The sequence below is a fragment of the Labeo rohita genome, chromosome 23 (assembly GCF_022985175.1).
Source record: "Labeo rohita strain BAU-BD-2019 chromosome 23, IGBB_LRoh.1.0, whole genome shotgun sequence".
Taxonomy (NCBI): domain Eukaryota; kingdom Metazoa; phylum Chordata; class Actinopteri; order Cypriniformes; family Cyprinidae; genus Labeo; species Labeo rohita.
The window spans coordinates 15749949-15769613 of record NC_066891.1 but is presented as its reverse complement, the minus strand read 5'-3'; the positions used below and the strand labels follow the sequence as shown (position 1 = coordinate 15769613).

The 19665-nt window shown below is 36.3% G+C and overlaps 1 protein-coding gene across 1 annotated transcript in view; it reads right to left on the bottom strand.

The window, feature by feature from the left end:
- Positions 1–19665, bottom strand: part of epha2b (eph receptor A2 b) — a 48472-nt gene that overhangs the window by 11724 nt on the left and 17083 nt on the right. Inside the window, exons 2-9 of the mRNA XM_051096700.1 lie at positions 18929–19235; positions 18215–18282; positions 16390–17038; positions 4102–4257; positions 3385–3720; positions 1715–1839; positions 1417–1603; positions 89–188 (exon numbers count right to left, since the gene is read on the bottom strand). Coding sequence (XP_050952657.1) covers positions 89–188; positions 1417–1603; positions 1715–1839; positions 3385–3720; positions 4102–4257; positions 16390–17038; positions 18215–18282; positions 18929–19010 — 1703 coding nt within the window. The 5' untranslated portion in view covers positions 19011–19235. The remainder of the gene's footprint in view (positions 1–88; positions 189–1416; positions 1604–1714; positions 1840–3384; positions 3721–4101; positions 4258–16389; positions 17039–18214; positions 18283–18928; positions 19236–19665) is intronic.

Here is a 19665-nt window from a genome sequence, read left to right as displayed (position 1 = left end):
AAGGAGAAAGAAAAGGAACGGCTTGAAGGAGTGACTGGAGGAGAGAGGTACAAAGCCGGGGTGTGTGCGTGAAGTGCTTGTTCCTAACCGTTTTCGCAGAAGCAGAACCACTACCACGATGAAAAGCATGACGCCTCCTCCGATCGCGGCCCCGAGGATCACTGCTGTGTTTCCTGTTCTTTGAGAAGCTGGGAAAACAACAACAAAGCAGCCAAGCAAATGAGTCATTTAAGAATAAAACACACTCTATATGGAAGCCTGTTTACACCACTGAATACAAAAAATAAAAAAAGGTTATTGCGACCTTTTATTTTGCAATTCTGGCTTTTTTTCTCAAAACTGTGAGATATAAACTCACAACTGCGAGTTATGAAGTCAGAATTGCAAGAAGGAAAAGAAGGAAAAATATCCTGCATTTGTGTGTTATAAAGTCAGAATTGTGCAATATAAGCGATTTTTTTTTCTCACAAATGCAAGTTTATATCTCTTTTAATTCTGACTACTGTTTTTGTGATATGCAATTTGGAGAAAAAAAGTCAATCGCGAGATATAAACTGTATTGTGACATTATTTCTCAGAATTGTAAGTTTATATGACTCAATTCTGACTTCACTTGCAATTGCGTGTTATAAGGTCACAATTGTGAGATATAAGCAATTCTGAATAAAAGTTGCAATTGTGAGATTTCAACTCGCAAATCTGAGAAAAAGTCTCAGAATTGTGAGATATAAACTTGCAATTACATATTATAAAGTCAGAATTGCGATTTTATAGAAAAAGTCAGAATTGTAAGATAAAAAGTCACAACTACCTTTTTAAATTTTTTATTCAGTGTTGGTAATAGGCTTCCATACACTCCATAACATAAAAGAAAAAAAAAAAAAAAAAGATTTTAAAAATAATACATTAGGATTTTTTTTATAATAATAATAATAGGACATTTTATTATAGAAATAATTTATGTTAATGCATTAAAATATGTATTTTTTAAATATAAAAGACCCAATGTATGGGTATTTTGTCTGTGTTGATGTATTGGCTTATGAAACAGGAAATACGTTATGCCGTAACATGTCGTTATCGTGTTTTTCCCCATTTTTTAAATAGCCAATAGCCTGTAGTTATGTCACAGCTTTAAACTTGATTTTCAGGTTGAATTCAGGGCAGGACATTCTCATTCTAGATAACATTTGATTGGACTGTGTACAAATATCTGTGTAGTTCAGAATGAGTCATCAGCATTTTTGGTTAATGTTTCAGAAAGAAAAAGGCTGTAAATTTAAATTAGTGAATTTGGTCAATGTTTAGGTGTATATAAACATATAAATACCCATACAAACCCATAAAAACCCATAAAAATATAGTTTGATTTCATAGGCTTTTAGAAATTAAAACAAACATTTTCACGTTGCTCACCTTGGGGAAGTGTGGAAAACTCTTGTTCCAAGCTGTAGATGCCTGGGTTTCCCTCTGGGCTGAGAGCTTGAACTTTAAACAAGTAGACGGTGGAAGGAGACAGATCATTGATCTGAACCGAGTTCTTTTCCAGCACCAGCACAGTGTAGGTAGTGACCTTTCCATTGGCTCTCTCCTCATCGTTTTCCTGTAGACATGACAATGAAAGGAAGATGATGAAATGGAGAATAACAGTGGTGCTATCACGAATTAAGATTTGCAGTTACGCATTAAGGCTGAAATGGATACCGTAACTGACCTTTTTGCGATACATCAGTTCATAACGTGTGGCGACCGGCTTGGAACGGTGAGAAACAGACCACTGAAGCGATAGGCTGGTGGAGCTGCTGTCCACAAGATGCATTGCCGTCACTTTTGGGGGATCTGGGGGTAAAACAACACTTAAGTTTGAGTCTCTGAAGTGTACACCCAAAATGTTTAAATCTGATCTTTAGGACTGTGTGCAAATGTCAAATGGTTAGCAATAGCGAGGGGAAAATTGAGTGTAATTGGAAACAGTCCCAGTAAACACTGCGCACTTTCAATGGGGTTAGGGGAAAAAAAAAAAAAAAACTGAAATCCAATCCGACTGGAGTCACCATACGAGACTATAATTCACAAAATACCTGATTTTAATCGGATTTCAAACCACAAATGGATGTGGTTTGAATCGGGTTTGTAAACATCCGACTTTTGTATGGTTTTTTGCCATTTATACTACAAAAACTAAAACAATTTGATTTTTGCTGCATGTCTAAAGCTAAATTAAAGCCTACAAATATATATTTTAAATATATTTTTATTGTTTTCATTACACAAAGAAAAATAGTGAAAATGAAATTAAAAAAGAGCTAAAAATGAAAATGAGAAAAAAAAAAAACACTATTGTTCAAAAGTTTGTTCAAAACTTGTTTCATTTGTTAACTACTTCAGTTTACATTAACTAAGAATGAACAATAATTCTGTGGCATTTATTAATCTTAGCTAATGTTAATTTACTAATGCATTATTAAAACCAAATTTGTGCTTGTTAACATTAATTAATGTACCGTGACTTAACATGAACAATGAACAACTGTTTCATTTTCATCAACTAACATTAACAAAAATGAAAAAATAATGTACTAAATGTATTGTTCATTGTTTGTTCATGTTAGTTACACATTAACTAATGGAACCTTATTGTAAAGTGTTACTGAAATGTCTTATTCTCATCAAGGCTGCACTGATCAAAAATACATGAAAAAAAACATTAATATTGTGGAATATTATTACAATTTTAAATAACTGTTTTTTATTTTAATATTTTTATAAGCCATTACTGTGGTTTTCAGGGTCACATGATCCTTCAGATATAAATGCTTTTATAAACTACTACTTTTAGTGATTATAATGCTTGCTAAATAAAATATTACTTCATAAATAAATAAAAATCTTACTAAAAACCCAAACATTTAAATGGAAGAAAAAGTTTAGAGAAAAATATAAAAGTACTACGGCTGACAAATGATTATTCGCGATTAATCGCATACAAAATAAAAGTTTGAGTTTGCCTAATATATGTGTGTGTACTGTGTGTAATTATTATGTATATATAAATACAAGCACATTTATGTATAGATTTAAGAAATATTTACAAGTATATGTATTTATTATAATTTTTATATAATTTATATTATATATAAATAAAAATACTTTGTACATAACATATTTCTCTTAAATATATACACTAATTTGTGTGTATTTATATATACATAATAATTACACACAGTACACACACATATATTAGGCAAACTCAAACTTTTATTTTGTATGCAACTAATCACGATTAATCACAATGAATCGTTTGCCAGCCCTAAAAAGTACACTACTTAAAATGATTCAACCCATTACCAAATCTACCCACTATTAAACAACTAGACCACTGACCTGTATAATGTAAAGCAGTGTTGACGCTGCTGGTGGCTTTCTTATTGCTGAACTGGGACACTCCGCTCCGTGCCTCCACGGTGAAGGTGTAGTTCAAATGGGGCTCCAGTTCACTCACAGTGACTCTGGTCTCCTTCAGGTCAGTGTTGCTCGGGTCGAAGCGCACTTTCTCGCCACAAGACTGACATGCCCTCCCCTCGCATCGCTCGCAAACCACAGAGTATGTGATATCACTGCGCCCGCCGGTGTCTGCAGGGGGCCTCCATGACAATTGAAGCCTGCCTATTGACATCTGAGCTGTGGTGGCCACCAGACTCTGAGGAGGGGACGGTAAACCTGAGCAGACAAAGAGCAGACAAGCCTTTTATTTACCCATTCACCTGTACTGGTTTACTTAATCCCTAGAGAAAAGAGAGACAGAGAAAGGATATTGTGGAAATCCAAAATGACAGCAAGTAGCTCATGACAGATGAGATGTACAAGTTTAAAGGGATCCGCTGATGTCACATGGACTATTTTAACGATGTCCTTACTACCTTTCTAGGCCTTTAACGTGGTATTTTCTGTCTATGCAGGTTCAGAAAGCTCTCGGATTTCATGAAAAATATCTTGATTTGTGTTTCGAAGATGGTTGAAGGTCTTACAGGTTTGGAACGACACAAGGGTGAGTAATTAATGACAGAAATGTAATTTTTGGGTGAACTTTTGGCATCTCACCAGAGCAAGCGGCTGTTTCAGGATCCTCAGGTGCTCGATAAAAGCCATCCTTGCAAGTACAGCTGATGGCGCCTTGCCCCGAGGGCTGGGTGTTTTCTGGACAGGGTTTGCAGGCCTCACTGGACACTGACGATTTGAAGAAGCCAGGCTGACATTCTGCATAAAAAAAAGAAAACACACATGTATGGTGACTTGGATGAGGATGAGAGGAAAATGTGCAATTAAACAGCTCACAGTGTATATACGTCAAGTGATCGTCTACGTATGAACACTCTAAATTAACCTCCTTTGAAGATGTTTTTTTCTTCTCTACAGCTTTTTTTTGAAGCTCTGTGCAAGAGTGCGCAAAGTTGACAGAGCAAGACTAAGCACACTCCTACTCATCCTGTGTGAACCATCCCCCCCCATTCTCTACAAACAGGACCAGTCATCCCACATTCCAGCACGGTACCTCTGCTCTCAAAACTCCACCGCAAGAGAAAACAGAACAAAACGCACAAAACCAACAGACAGGATGAATGCTGCATCTAACAAAGAATTCAACAAAGAAGAAGAATGTTGTTGTCAACCAAGTCCAGTAGATATTACACAGACTGACATATATATGTGTTATATATTATATAATACGTATAGATATACAGTGGTCCCAAAAGTCAAGGGCGTTTGAAAATTAAGGTTTTTTCTCCATATAGTGGACTTCAATGGGGATAAGCCGGTTGAAGGTCCAAATTGCAGTTTCAGTGCAGGTTCAAAGGGCTCTACATGATCCCAGCTGAGGAACAAGGGTCTTATCTAGCAAAATGAGCGTCTTTTTTTTTTTAAGATTTATTTTTGGCATTTTGCCTTTATTACGATAGGACAGATCAGAAAGGACAGGAAGCGAATTGGGAGAGAGAGATGGGGGCAGGATCGGGAAAGGTCCTCGAGTCGGGATTCGAACACGGGACGCCCCGTGCACAATGGCGCTGTATGTTAGTGCGCTGCCCACGATGCTATCGGTGCCAGCCGAGCATCATTTTCTAAAAAAAAAACTAAAAATGTATACACTTTTTTGCCACAAATGCTCATCTTGCACTAGCCTGACCTCACGCATTATGTAATCACGTTGGAAAAGAAGTACTGACCCAGTGTTTACAAAGTGAATGTGCAAAGAAAGTCAAATGCCCTTTACAAAAAAACTAAAACAATGATGTTGGACGATTTTGAAGTTGGAGGAGAAAACGAGATGTCGTTTTCCCTAACCCACATTTTTGAACCGAGGTACACAGACGAAGATCTATGCGGGACCTTTCCAACATGATTATGTAATAAGATGAGCATTTGTGGTTAAAAAGTATATACATTGACCAATCGTTTTGCTAGAGAAGTCCCTTATTCCTTGGCTGGGATCATGTAGAGCCCTTTGAAGGTGCACTGAAACTGCAATTTGGACCTTCAACCCATTGATCCCCATTGAAGTCCACTATATCGAGAAAAATCCTGGAATGTTTTCCTCAAAAACCTTCACTTCTTTTCGACTGAAGAAAGAAAGACATGAACATCCTGGATGACATGGGGGTAAGTAAATTATCAGGAAATTCATTAATTCTGGAAGTGAGCTAATCCTTTAAATAATGTAGCATTTACTTGCAGCACAATTACTTTACAAGTCATTAACCTTTAAATTATAAAGACACTGTGCAAAATCAAGCATTTGGACAGGCTGTGGTTGTCAAACATCACAGAACATGTCCATAGTTAATGTGATGGACTACACCTGTGGTTACTCCTTTAAGTGGGACACCTGTGTAAACTTTAGGGGGAAAATGACATCATACCTAACCTAAATATCAGTTTGAGATGATTAAATGTCATTGAAAAAAGGGTTTAAAATGTGAAGTCACACAAGTACACAATCTGTTTGGGAATGAAAAAAAAAAAAAAAAAAAGATTAAAAGAATGTTGCTGATTTACAACCACAGCATTTTTTTGGCAAAAAATGTTGTTCATTAATTCCATAAAACTGGATTTGCAAGGATAAATTTATTCAATCTGACTTTCTAAATGTACAAACACGAAGAAAAAGAAAGGTGTCCATTGGAATCTGTCTAGAAACATTCCAACATGCCCAGCTCATGACCTTCCGCTATCCAGACTCTCATTCACAATCCACCACCACCCTGTGCACACAAACACACACTGCTTCCGTTCTCAATCTGGCTCTTTCGTTTCTCGCAGCAGCCACATACAGGACCAATTACTTACTCACAATGAAGCTTTGATATCTGGTTTTCAGTTTCAAGTTTTATCAGTCGAGAGACAAGCTGAGACACACGCAAAGCTTAGATTATTGGTTGCAACATTACACAATCATGTACACCATGTGTCCGATCAGGTGAAATATCTGTATTTGTGTGTTGAAATACAGCCGGAGGCAAAGACAGTGTAAGAGTAGTAGACCGATGATTATTGACAAGTTTCCGTATTAGGACATTTTAAAGAAGTGCAAAACATATACCTAAGATATCAGTAGAAAATGGCATACTGCAGTTTTTTCCATTAAAAGATTTTTAATAGTATTATTTTAGCATAAAATAAGTGAAGATATACAGTTGAAGTCAAAAGTTTACATACACCTAGTAGAATCTGCAAAATGTTAGTGTTGATTAATGATCCACAGCTGTTTATTTGTCTAGTAATAGTTGTTCATGAGTCCCTTGTTTGTCCTGATCAGCTAAACTGGCTGCTGTTCTTCAGAAAAATCCCTCAGGTCTCACAAATTTTCAGCATTTTTTGTGACTTTTCAACAATGACTGTATGAGTTTGAAATTCACCTTTTCACACTGAGGACAATTGAGGGACTCATATGCAACTATTACAGAAGGTTCAAACGCTCACTGATGTTTCAGAAGGAAAAAAAAAAACATGCATTAAAAGCTGGGGGGTGAAAACTTTTGAACAGAGTGAAGATGAGTACATTTTTCTTCTTTTGCCTGAATATCATATTTTTTTTCATTTAGTACTCCCCTTCAGAAGCTACAGAAGGTACTTACATGTTAAATTTACCCTGATCTTCAAATTCCAAAAGTTTTTACCCCCGGTTCTACATGCATTGCATTTCTGAGGCATCACTGACCATTTGCAAGGTGAATGTAAACTTTTGACTTCAACTGCACTATTACAATAAATAATAAAATTTTATTGTTTATTTTTATTTATAATCATTATTTACAATCATATTAGAATATAACGTAGTTTAAATCAAGCTAAGAATATACCATTCAAATAAATTAGAGGGAGAAAATGTGTTCCTGCAGTGGTTGTGTTTCTGTAGCACAGTGGTTACATACCAAATGATTGTTTCCATTTTCTAATGGTTTGTTATCTGAAGATTTGCCAAACAGTTATAATTACAGAGTAGGGTGCTTCCTCCTTCCTGAATGCTTTGTATCAATTGAGGCCTTGTTTTGGGTTGAGCCACTTGCTCTCCCCTCACAGGAAAGGGGGTTAACGGTGGTATACATTACCTCTAATATTTGAGAGCACGCATTCTCTTATTTCAAAAGAAACTGGCAGCATGAAAAGAATTCAGCGTGGCAGCGAAGATCGAGCCAATGTGTTATTTATTCCTTCTTTCAAGTTGACTCCTCATCTTGTTTCTGTGCCAGCTGTTGCGGAGACTTTACTGCAACTCATTAACGCGGCCCTCTGCGGAGGTGGGGATAGTGTGGGAGACAGGGGGACTGAGGGAGAGACAGAGAGAGGGATAACGAGTCCTGGTGGGATTTGAAAGGAAAGGGGGAGCAGGGAAAGAAAAAGAATTGTCCTATTCACAGCGAAGGGGGCCAAACAGCTGCTGCTGCGAACCCCGTTTCATATGGCCCCCCTCTCGGCTCTCCACTCGTAATCTCTGAATTCTTAAGCCCCCTTGCTTGCCGCATTGCCACATGTGAGCGTCTAGCACAACATTCGACGGCCCATTCAGTCCGGACAACAGGCGCAGAATGCCACTCGGGGCAGCGAGAGAGAAAACACTTGTTTCGAATAGTGTAGATGCCACATGACGCGTTAATACGCTGGCTGGCTTCTTAACAGCCAAGGACAAAAAAACCTGACGGCGTTTGGAGGGCTGCTTTAATCCTTTTATGCAAAAAGTTTACAAAAGAGACGAAACGTATTCAAAACACTTTGTGTGTAGCGAATCAGATCTACAAACTTTTCAAGTCATGCTGAAAACACGTGGGGTAGGATTTACTTTGAAACACTTTTTCACTCAGAATTTGCTAGGAAATTTGACTGATAAATAACTGGATATTTATCAGTGGATGGTGTGTTTCTACCTATTTTTAGATTTTTCTATGTATGTACTTATTTTGTGGTTCCTAAATAAGCATATCAACACTGATTTGATATAAAATTAAATTAAAATCTAAACATCAACTGTTTTTTTTTCAGACAAAATAGCATTTTTAATTTATCTGCAATTAAAATAATAAAAAATGTAAATAATTACTAAGAAAAATCAAGTAACACACTGAATTAAATGTGACATTTTGACATAAAATAAAATAAAATAATAATAATAGAAATATTCTAATAAAATATTATATCTGTAATTCATTTATTTTTTATATATTTTTTATTAATAATCACTCCAATGATTAAATGCAATTAAATTAATAAAAAAATTAAATTACAAAGAAAAAGTAAGCAACACACTGAATTAGATGTCAAATTTTGATGTATAAAGACTGAAAGAGTATTTTTTTGCCAACATTTAAATAACAACATAAAAATATTCAAATGAAATATTTTATCTGTAATAATTTTATTTTTAAATATATTTTTATTTATAATTATTATAATGATTATATGCAATTAAATGATAAAAAAAATAATAATTACAAAGAAAAAGCAAGTAACACACTGAATTAAATGTTAAATTTTAATGTATAAATACTAGTTTTTTTTCCAATATTAAAATGGTAATATTTAAAATATTATGAAATAATATATCTGTAATTGTTTTATAATAACTTTATTTATAATCATTATGATTATTTATAATCATAGAAAATAATGTATATTCAAATAAGCTAGGAAAATAAATATACTTTTATAATAAATTAAGACAAAAACGTGTTTATTAATGCAATTTAAGAAAAAACAATAATAAATGTGAGATTTTGATGTATAAAGAAAGAGTATTTTTTCAATATTAAAATAATAATATTAAAAATTGTGAAATATTATATCTGTAATTATTTTATTTTTAATATATTTTTGTTTATAATCATAATGATTATATGCAATTAAATTAATAGAAAAAAATAATTTTAAAGAAAAAGCAAGTAACAATGAACTAAATGTGAAATTGTGACGTATAAAGAAAGTTTTTTTCAATATTAAAAATAATATAATAAAATATTACAGCTGTGATTATTTTATTTCTCATTTTTTAAATTTATAAACATTATAATCATTATTTATAATCATATTAGAAAATAACACATCTTAAAATAAGCTCAAATAAATATACTATTTTAATAAATTCAGACAATGTGTATATTAATGCATTTTTTAAGAAAAAGCAAGTAACACACTGAATTAAATGTCAAATTTTTATGTATAAAGACTGAAAGAGTATTTATTTATTTATTTTCTAAACCTCCATTAATTTTTGTTTTATTTATAGCTTCGAAAAACTATTTTACGCAGCGATGGTTGATTGAATTCTAAATCTACTGTGGTGTTTATAGTCAGGGTTTCACTTTCCAAAATACAGCAGGAATGTGGTTCTGCGCGAGGGGCTTTGTCTTCGCATTTTGGACACAACAGGAAGCAGGAAGCACAAGGCTGACGCGTAGCTTCCTTCCTAAGGCAGCCAATCAAAGCATGCATGGATGGAGAAGGCGAATGTTAGACACACTCTGGAAAGGAGAAACTGGCTCATTTGCAAAAATCGTTGCACAAGGTCAGAGGCGAACAACGACTTATGGCTTTTGAGGAACGTTGATTACATTTATGTAATACAAACTTCCCAGCAGAGATGCAGAGATGTGTCGGTCGTCTTTCAAGGGTCTCGTCTCGCTATCTGGCACCGAGAGCCCAGGCCATAAGAGCCTCTGAGTGACTGTTTGTTTATTGTGAGAGTAGCTGGATCCTGCTCGCAGATGACCTACTGGGGTCTGTGAGCCGTGTGGGTTGAGTGGAGCAGTCGGAGCGAAGACTGATGAGAGGGTGACGTTAATGGACGGATGTATGGATGGATGGGTCGACAGAGAAGGGGAAGGAGGGCTGAATGAATGAGTGTTTACATGGCGGCGGGACAGCGCAAAACCCTCCAGGACAAGAGTTTGATGGGGGGGGTTCGAATGAGAAAAAGGAAAGAAAAACAAAAGGCCTAGTCATTTAAACCTAGGCACGGAGGGGCTTACATGTAGCCCTAGGCAGAGTTGAGTTAAAGTGTGCTGCTCCGCCAGGTGTTGATGGCCAAGTAAAACAAACACCAGAGCAGAGTGAGTGCGGACAGCGGGCAGGGGCTCGTTTCACAGGGGAAGAGGTTAAATTCAGCCAGAGAGCCACTGAAAAAATAAAACACGCATGCAAAAGAAAATGAAGATTAAGATAGCATGGTGCAATTATAAACATTGTTTTTCTGGGGCCTACAAGGAGGTGAAGACAACTTTACAACTCAGCCATATGTGCTGAAATACATATATATATATATATATATATATATATATATATATATATATATATATATATATATATATATATATATATGTATGCATATGAAGAGCTCAGATGCAAAACCCTCTAAAAGCCACCTCGATCAAAAATGAGATAATGATACTGAGTGAATGCTCATGTCACATAGTATAATTCTACATTTTATATATATATACATATATATATATATATATATGAAGAATTCAGGTGCAAAAGCCTCTAAGTCCATCTGACGTTTTTCATTAAAATAAGCATTTTTATCAGGATGTGATTTAGCGAGTTTGAAAATTTTTTTTTTTATATATTTTTAAATATTATTATAAATTATATTATTATAAATAATTATTATATAAGATATAGAAGATACCGTTTGACAGCACTAGTTTATATATCAGAAATTTTATTATAAATAAATGCTTGTATACATAAATACATACACACGTTTTTATATTTATATTTATGTTTATAAACATTAATTTATAATAATTTTTTTAATATATAAACTTATTTTTCACTCTGCTGTGGTATTTGTAATACTTCAACACCTAGCGGAGCAGCACACTTTATATTAGTGTAATCATTTAATTTTTAATAAATAAATTAACTTTTGTTTTTTTTCTTCTTTTTTAAAGGATGCACAATAACAAGACGAAACCAGGTTTCAGCCGATTTTTAGTTTATCATATCGAGAGTTAATATTAAAATGTTACTGGAGATACTGTGAATTTTGGAAATTTGGTCTATCAGTCTATTTCTGTCTATTTTTTGATTTTCTGTACTTATTTTTATATACACACATAAATGTACTAATACATACATATACACATCAATGTATTAAACTAAACATTTTTGTGATTCCTTAAAAGAACAACACTGATTTAATGTAAAAAGTTTTAAATAAAATATTACAAATATTATATAAAATCTAAATATTAAATATAATACTAAAATAAATATTAAAATAATTTTCAGGTTATAATTATTGATTTTTACTATCAGTTCATCCCTAAATATTTTTGATTTTACAAGATTTTTCAAGGTTTATACATATTCTACCTAATTTTCCAACAAAATGCATTTTTTCACAGAAAACATCTCTGAATGGTCATTGAAGTGGTTGTTATGGTCAGACGGGACAAAGCCAGAGCTGTGAGTGAGAGAGTGTGTGTTTGTATGTATGGGGGGGAAGATGCAGTGGTAACATGAAGCCAGCGGGGAGGGAATGGTCTCTAGGTGTGGTGAGAGCATTAGTGCAAAGGATTATCAGCCCAATGGAACAGTTGTAAGAGAATTACATCTACGCTTTACAATTCCACTCACTCTTTCATCTAGTCGTTAACAGACACAATAAATGCTCTAATCCCTCTCTTTTCACACTTTCCACTCATTCTGAAAGAAAAGAGGGCAAAAGGAAGAGAAGATGACGGAACACAAAAGGACACAAACGCTGAGACTCATCCAGAAGATTTGTTAATTAAGAAAGGAGTTAACTAAGAAACCTAAAAATAATGGTTTGCTCTCGCTCCGGCCCATACAAAACACCAACCCATCGTCCAAAGTTTGAGATGGCAACACAGATGGGAAAAGTCTGGTTAAGGCCAAAAATGCATAAACAAAATTCCTTAATAAGTGGGAAATGAATAAGTGAATGAAGCCAGTGACAATAGAAAGCCCTGAGCGGACGAGTTGGAGGGTCACCGAGGATTAGCAGGCCTCCGGTTTCCGCTATAGCTTGTCCTGTTTCGGTGGACGCAGAGCTGACACGGAGGCAGGAAACTGCTGATCTCACATACTACCAGCACAATACGCTCAGCACATGCACACAATCCTAAACTTCAACTCCTCTCGTGTAAGGCCGCAGTGTGCGTAGAGCGCCAAACCTAAATATTCCACCCCAACTCAAAAAAGTAACAAATTATATACGCAAAAATCGCGTAGACCAATTTTCTCACATTGCTAAGGTGGAAAAATCCACACAACCCCCTTCCTCACGGTGACTCACCTTACGCAAACATTTGGACTTCCAGTCAGCATAGTTTCATTTAATTTGTATGTTTCACCAGTCATTATCCTGAAATGATCAGAACAACCATGTCATCCACTCTCGCTTCGTTTGATGTTGCCACAGAGGATCAAAGAAGTCAACCAAACCCATTTGGAAGGGCTCATCATTATCTAAACTTGCCCAGGCAAATGGCACTGCAATGGAAATAACCAGCAATGAATTGTTGTGGTTGACTTCTAGTTGAGTAAGATTAAGAATCACATAGGTGGAGATAAATGGTTTCTGTGGCTTAATAGGCATACAAGAATTAAATATGGCAAAAGGAGAGAGCATCGCATAAAGCTGAGAATAATCACACCTCAGGGTAAAGATTATCACTGCTTTCATCAAATCTTTCATGGACTATATTTAGCGCAAATTTTGAGAAGCAAAAGCTGCTGAACATCAAATTTTTAGCCCAGCAAACTCTGAAGTATTCGAGAGCTCTGTGCGCTTTCTCAACCAAGGAATTCCAAAATTTCACAACCCTTTGACCGGAACACGTACATGTACGTGAGTCAGAGCTAACGTTTATTTAAAACGCTTTCGCTTGTAAACCAGGGATGGCCTAAAAGCATCTATTTGTCTCTGGGAGACAGATGGGGATAAGCAAAGCTGTTTATTTACAAGACACCGTTTGAAATCTCCCAGAAGAGCTTCAACAGTGTTTGGGGGCCGTGTGAAAGTGGATGTTTAAACATTTAATACATGTCACTTCCAAGACCCGCAGTCAAGGCCAAAAATAACATATTGTCATTGGACACAGCCAATAACACTAAATATAAACCATGCCTAGTTGGTTTAATTCGGGAAAACTCTAGGGATCACGATCAGTTTGGGAGAGGGTAGAAAAGAGGAAAACTAAGAAAACAAGAACAACGCAAGAAAAGACTAGAGTAACAGGATAGGAAGAAGATCCATCCAAAACCAGTACTTATGGCTCTTGAGGACACACACCCAAGTCAATTACTACCCAGCCAGTCACTCACCACACATTATACACACACAAAACTCTAACTTGGTCACCCCTAACGTGTTCCAGCCTTATTTACAGTAAAGCACGAGGATTTTTCTACTGAAATATGCAACTAAGACCATCCCGCTTCATCAGGGTCTCATTTTTCCTATATATCAACAATATTGAGGCCAATAGCACTTTGAAGTGTTCCAGAAACTCTCCAACTTCGGGAACTTTGGTTTACTGCGAGTGACAGGGTGTGGGCATGAATTCCTAGTGCGATCCAGCGTAGGTCAGGCAGCATGTCTTTGTGTGGTCAACAAAGGTATGCGTGCTTTTATTTATTACGAATGAGAAAGGGTGTGTTTTATTAGTGGAAAACTGTGTCAGTGGCAATACTGATTAAACCGCAGTGCCGTGTGAATGTCTGATATTTATATTGTTAAGAAATGACACTACCACAGGACGATTTGTCATCCTTTTTGGAGATGAGCGGTTGTTTGGCCCCACCTACGCATTTAAACACAGTCCCCTGATCTGGCTATTCGACAATGATTGCCTTTAATCAACAGTACATCCATCAACATGAGTCAGCTCTGGCCTGGAGCTCTCCTCAGGGAATTCCTCAGGCCGGCAGTAGTTGGGAAGGCTCCTTAATAAACCTAGCAGGAATGCATCGGCAAGTGAAAGAGGCGCTGGCGGGGGGGTCCGCGGAGGGGGGTTTGTCTCTGAACACAGCGCTACATTGTTCTGCTACCTTTGCATTCCATTCTCCACCTTTCCACTACAATCTCCTCCCTCTCCAAAGTCTGACACTTTATCTTTTCCCATTCTAAACCACGCACACACACACACCTGTTCCCACAATTTCTGGTCTATAAAACAAGGAATGTGCACGAACCCAAAAAATGCACACGCATGAGCTTGTAACGTGCAACTGCTACAATTAAGAAAAAGTGAACCAAGAGGCCCTTTGCTATCATTCGAGTTGCCTGCATTTTACCTGTCACTGCATGTGGCTGAATTTGGGAAATATGTTATTTAAGTGTTGAGGTTGGAGGACGTTTAAAACGGAATTATTGTAAACAAGTCTCAACACGCCAGTGTTCTCATTTCGGCAGTCACAAAGCACTTTAGGACTGTCACATGGCTGATCTTGCTCTGGCGTGGCAAAGATCAGAACACAAGAGGAGTGAGAAAAAAAACAAACAAAAAAAAAAAACAGGTGACTGTCACATACGACTAATAAAAAGAGAAATTGTCACATCCTCAATGAGATTTAAAGCTGTCGTTCTGCCTAAAGCACAATATGTTTGCAAAAGTCGTTGACGTCTGAACTTGTGTTTTAAAGAATGCTGGGGGTTATGGGAGTCAAACGCACAGTAAAGAAGAGCAAACAGGTTTCAAAGCACTTGAAAGTTCAACAGTAACAGAACAAAATGGTTGACGAGCAACTTAAAATGCGTAAAATACAGTGTGTGGAAAGTAGGGCTGACAGACGATTAATCACGATTAATGGTGATTAATCGCAAGCAAAATAATAGATTGTGTTTACCTAATATATGTGACCCTAGACCACAAAACCAGTCATAAGTAGCATGGGTTTATTTGTAGCAATCGTCAACAAAACATTGTATGGGTGAACATGATCAATTTTTATTTTATGCCAAACATTATTAAGATATTAAGTAAAGATCATGTTCCATGAAGATATTTTATAAATTTCCTACCAAAAATATATCAAAACTTAATTTTTGATTAGTAATATGCATTGCTAAGAACTTCATTTGGACAACTTCAAAGGCGATTTTTTCAATATTTTGATTTTTTTGCACCCTCTGCCAAATACTGTCCTATGCTGACAGTAAATAAACCATAAATGGAAAGCTTATTTATTCAGCTTTCAGATAATGTATAAATCTCAGTTCTAAAAAATTTACACTTTTAGCTGGTTTTGTGGTCCTGGGTCACATGTGTGTGTATATGTTATATTTATATATAAAAAGAAATTATATGTACATATTATGTAAATTATATGCAAAAATAAATATATAATCATTTAAATATTTTTAAATTACATACATGTATGTTTGTGTACTTATGTATACATAATTAATATACACAGCACAAACACATTTTTATTTTGCATGCGATTAATCACAATTAATCGTTTGACAGCCCTAAAAGTATAACAAAAAATATCTCCCTCTCTGCATATATAGCCAAAAAGTATTACAAGCAACTTAAAATGTGAAAAATATAGTATGCTATATCGTATGTACTGAGAGATATTTAAAAAAGGGGGAAAAAAAATACTTTTTATAATGTTTCTTATACAGTGCCAAAAATGATCACAAGCCACAAGCATGTATGGTAAGGACAAACAAAATTCACAATAACACAAAACGTTTGTAAAATAATACAGTAAATCATATAATGATATACTACGACTGAAATGCTAATCACAATCTATGTGGAAGTCAAGTCAATATTCAAATTCCTGACCAAAACCAGAAATCTTAAGTGACAACAGCTGGTGTTCTGTGGAAAGCAAACAAAGAAACTTATGTCTTACCTTGGCATGCATCGTTCATGGCTTCGAACCCGGGCATGCACTGGCATTGGCTCACAGGTACCACCCATTCCCCATCCGTGGTGCAATAAATGCGAGGTTGGTCGTCGCTGACAGCGTTTGAGACGCAAGTTCCAGCCACCTCCCGCAGGGCTTGACTCTCTCCCCCTGCCACTGTTTCAGGGAACGCTGCCAAGCTCTTCACTGTTGCTGGACATGTTTTATAGTAAACCCTGACTGAGTAGATGGCGACGCAGGCCCCAATGTCCTGGAAGGCCAAGTAGAAGCCCTTGCGAGAAAGATTATCCACTACTTTTGTCTCAGTGTTCATCTTCATTTCCCCAAGGCTGGATATCTCATCTGGAGCAATGGTGGCCACTTTGCGGAACAGGCCTTTGCGGAAAGCCGTGCCGATGTCCGCGTCGGCCTCTGAGGCGTACAAGTTAAAAGTCTCCTTGCAGATAAGTGAATCTGCATTGAAAGAGTTGCAATCGCGGACTACGAATCGCAGCTCCACGAAGACCCGAGAGGCGGTGGGGTGGCGTTGGATGAACGTAGTACGAAGCCAGTTGTCCTGTTCTCGTTCCTCCACGTTACATATATAATAGTTATACAACAGAGAGCCGTTCACAGCCCGCTGGCCTATCTCCCACTGCAATGTGAAATTAAAAAATGGATGTTAGCAAGAAAACCAAGATTGTGGAAAAAAAATTTCAAAGAAAAGATGCCAGCGAATGCTGAAGACGAAAATAACACTAAATGTCCTGACCGTGGAATTTTAAGTAGTAGTGAGGATGCTGGTCAATTACCCACCAACTTCTGGCAAGCAACAATGCAGCAGTCTTTCTATTGCATGACTGATGTAATGCGCTGTAACATATCTGTTCACATGCAGTGTGCATGTGTGTTCTCAGCTCTTATTTCACGTGCACCATCATATTAATTACAGGAGAAGTGCATTGTTTTCATAGTGTGTGGCATGGCAGTAAAACGCTCTCTGCTTCCATATAAAAGAACTTTGCGGTTTAAAGCACTGCATACATTTGAAAGACATTGAACTTTTTAAATAAACAGCAGCTCATTAAGAGCGCAGTTAACTTTCTATAAAGTCGAACATGCTGACACCTCGTTCACATTCTTAATTTCTCAGCTTTTTCCACGAGAGGCTGAAGGAAAATGGTTTAGATTTAATTACTTTGCTTTTTCCACATATTAAGGTAGATGAAAACCTTCGGTTTTAAACTGGTTATTGGTGAGAAGCAAACTTAACAAGTCTGTACTTGCCATCCCAGATCATTCCCTGCTGAAAAACCCAGTAGCTCTTTTGGAACGTGGTTTTAAAATACACCAGCTGATCTAAACTTCTCAACCAGCTACCTGCCTGACTTCACAAAGACTCTACAACCAGTACGGTTCGTTGCTAGTCCAAATTGGTTATAAACCAAACCAGCTACCATGTTATAAAGCACATCCTTTTGATTTCAAAAGCAATTAGGCTTCTCAGTTCTAGTTAACATTATAGCTTCAGCTCACGTCACAAGAAGCACCATATGCGCCAAGCTTTAAAAGTTAATTACACCCTCAGTTTTACAGTCGCTAACACAGGGCTTTAAAATCGCACGGGACTACAAGTGTTCAGCAGGCAAAGTATGTGCAATCCTCTCAACTTTTCCAGGAATGTTTGAGGGTAAAGTCTGAATTACTTTCCGTATCCAAAAACCCAAAAACCTGTTCATTCAAAAATTAGGCCGCTTGAAACAAGCGAAAATAAAGCATCCTATATACATAACAGAAGACGGTTCTTACGGTAGAAGTACAGTAAACTCACCCCGTCCTCAACAGGCGATGTCAACCAACCCAGCTCTGCTCCTGAAGCCACCATATCCAACAGCACCTCTGTGACAATAACGCAGAAATATTGTATATTAAATATTTTTGTAAGGACAGAGACGCAGTAATTGATAAAGCAACAATAAAGTCGGATAAATGCATACAAGAACACTTTGTTCCTACTGGAATTTCAACAAACGTGGAAATTATGTCTGCTACTATTAATAAATGTAAAAGATAATAATAAACAGTTAAAAATTAACCATTCTTAACAGAAAGACTCGTTGCAGGTTTCGTCGCTAAGGAGCTTTTACACTTCCCTCATGGATTTACTTCAAAACTTGTTTTGCGTTCGCGTGTGATACATTGAATTCAACATGATATGTAGATATAAAAGTCTATTAAATGCATACGCTACATTTTAAACAATTTCAACATAATAAGTTAGCCTATTCAAATTCACAATGAAATATTATGCACAAGCTTGCACCGGATCGACGAAACCAGCACTAAACATTACTTTTTCTCACGCACAGGTTGATTTAACACTATGCCAAACATTAAAAATAACACTGCAACAGCGCAAATTATCTCTATAGACACACTTAGGTAGTCTAGCTATACACTGCAGGTTTAAAATAGTTTAAACCATGTGTGTGTGAACCTGAGTGCGAAGTTTTTGTAAAGTTTTAAAGAGTAAATTTCCACGTACCTTCTTTTTTCTGAAGAGAAATAAATACAAAGTTCATAAATACATTGACAAACAAAATACGCTTAATCCGTCTGTAATCCATTTTGTGTTCGGAGTGGACAGAGTGATGTTGGCTGCTCCACGCTCAATCCAGTTGCTGCTCCAGTTGCGCTCTCGACAGACTCATTGAGAAACGCGGAGCTTCATGAACCCCGCCCGCTGGAATGTGATCGACGTCTTTATAGGAAGGAGGTGGTCATGGGCATTGACATGTATGAGTTCCCCGCTGGGACCCCGCCCCTGACCTTTCGTTCAGCATATAGGTTACCTGTAAAATTTACAGTAGACATTTTGTTTTTACTTTTAAGACATCAAGTGGATGTATCTACCCTTTAAATAGAGGTTTTGTCCAATGACATGTCTAAGACATGTCAGTAGCTTAGCAATTAAAAGCTTACAACAAATGGCATAATTTTTACATAATATTTTGAACTGATATCCAACGCATTGTGGTAATAAACTAGTTTCATACATTTATTAAGTACATTTTGTCTTTCATTTTTTAATGTTTATTTTTTATTTGTCATGTTTAAGCAAAATCAGTGTTTTGTGCTCTCAGTTTCAGTTCAGAAAAACAGAAACTTCATTTTTGGGTCAACTACCCTTTTGAAGTATGGCATGTTGTATAGTCTGTATATCTGGGACCAAGAATTAAAATTACTATTAAAACCATAACTATTTATCTGAAATAAAATAAA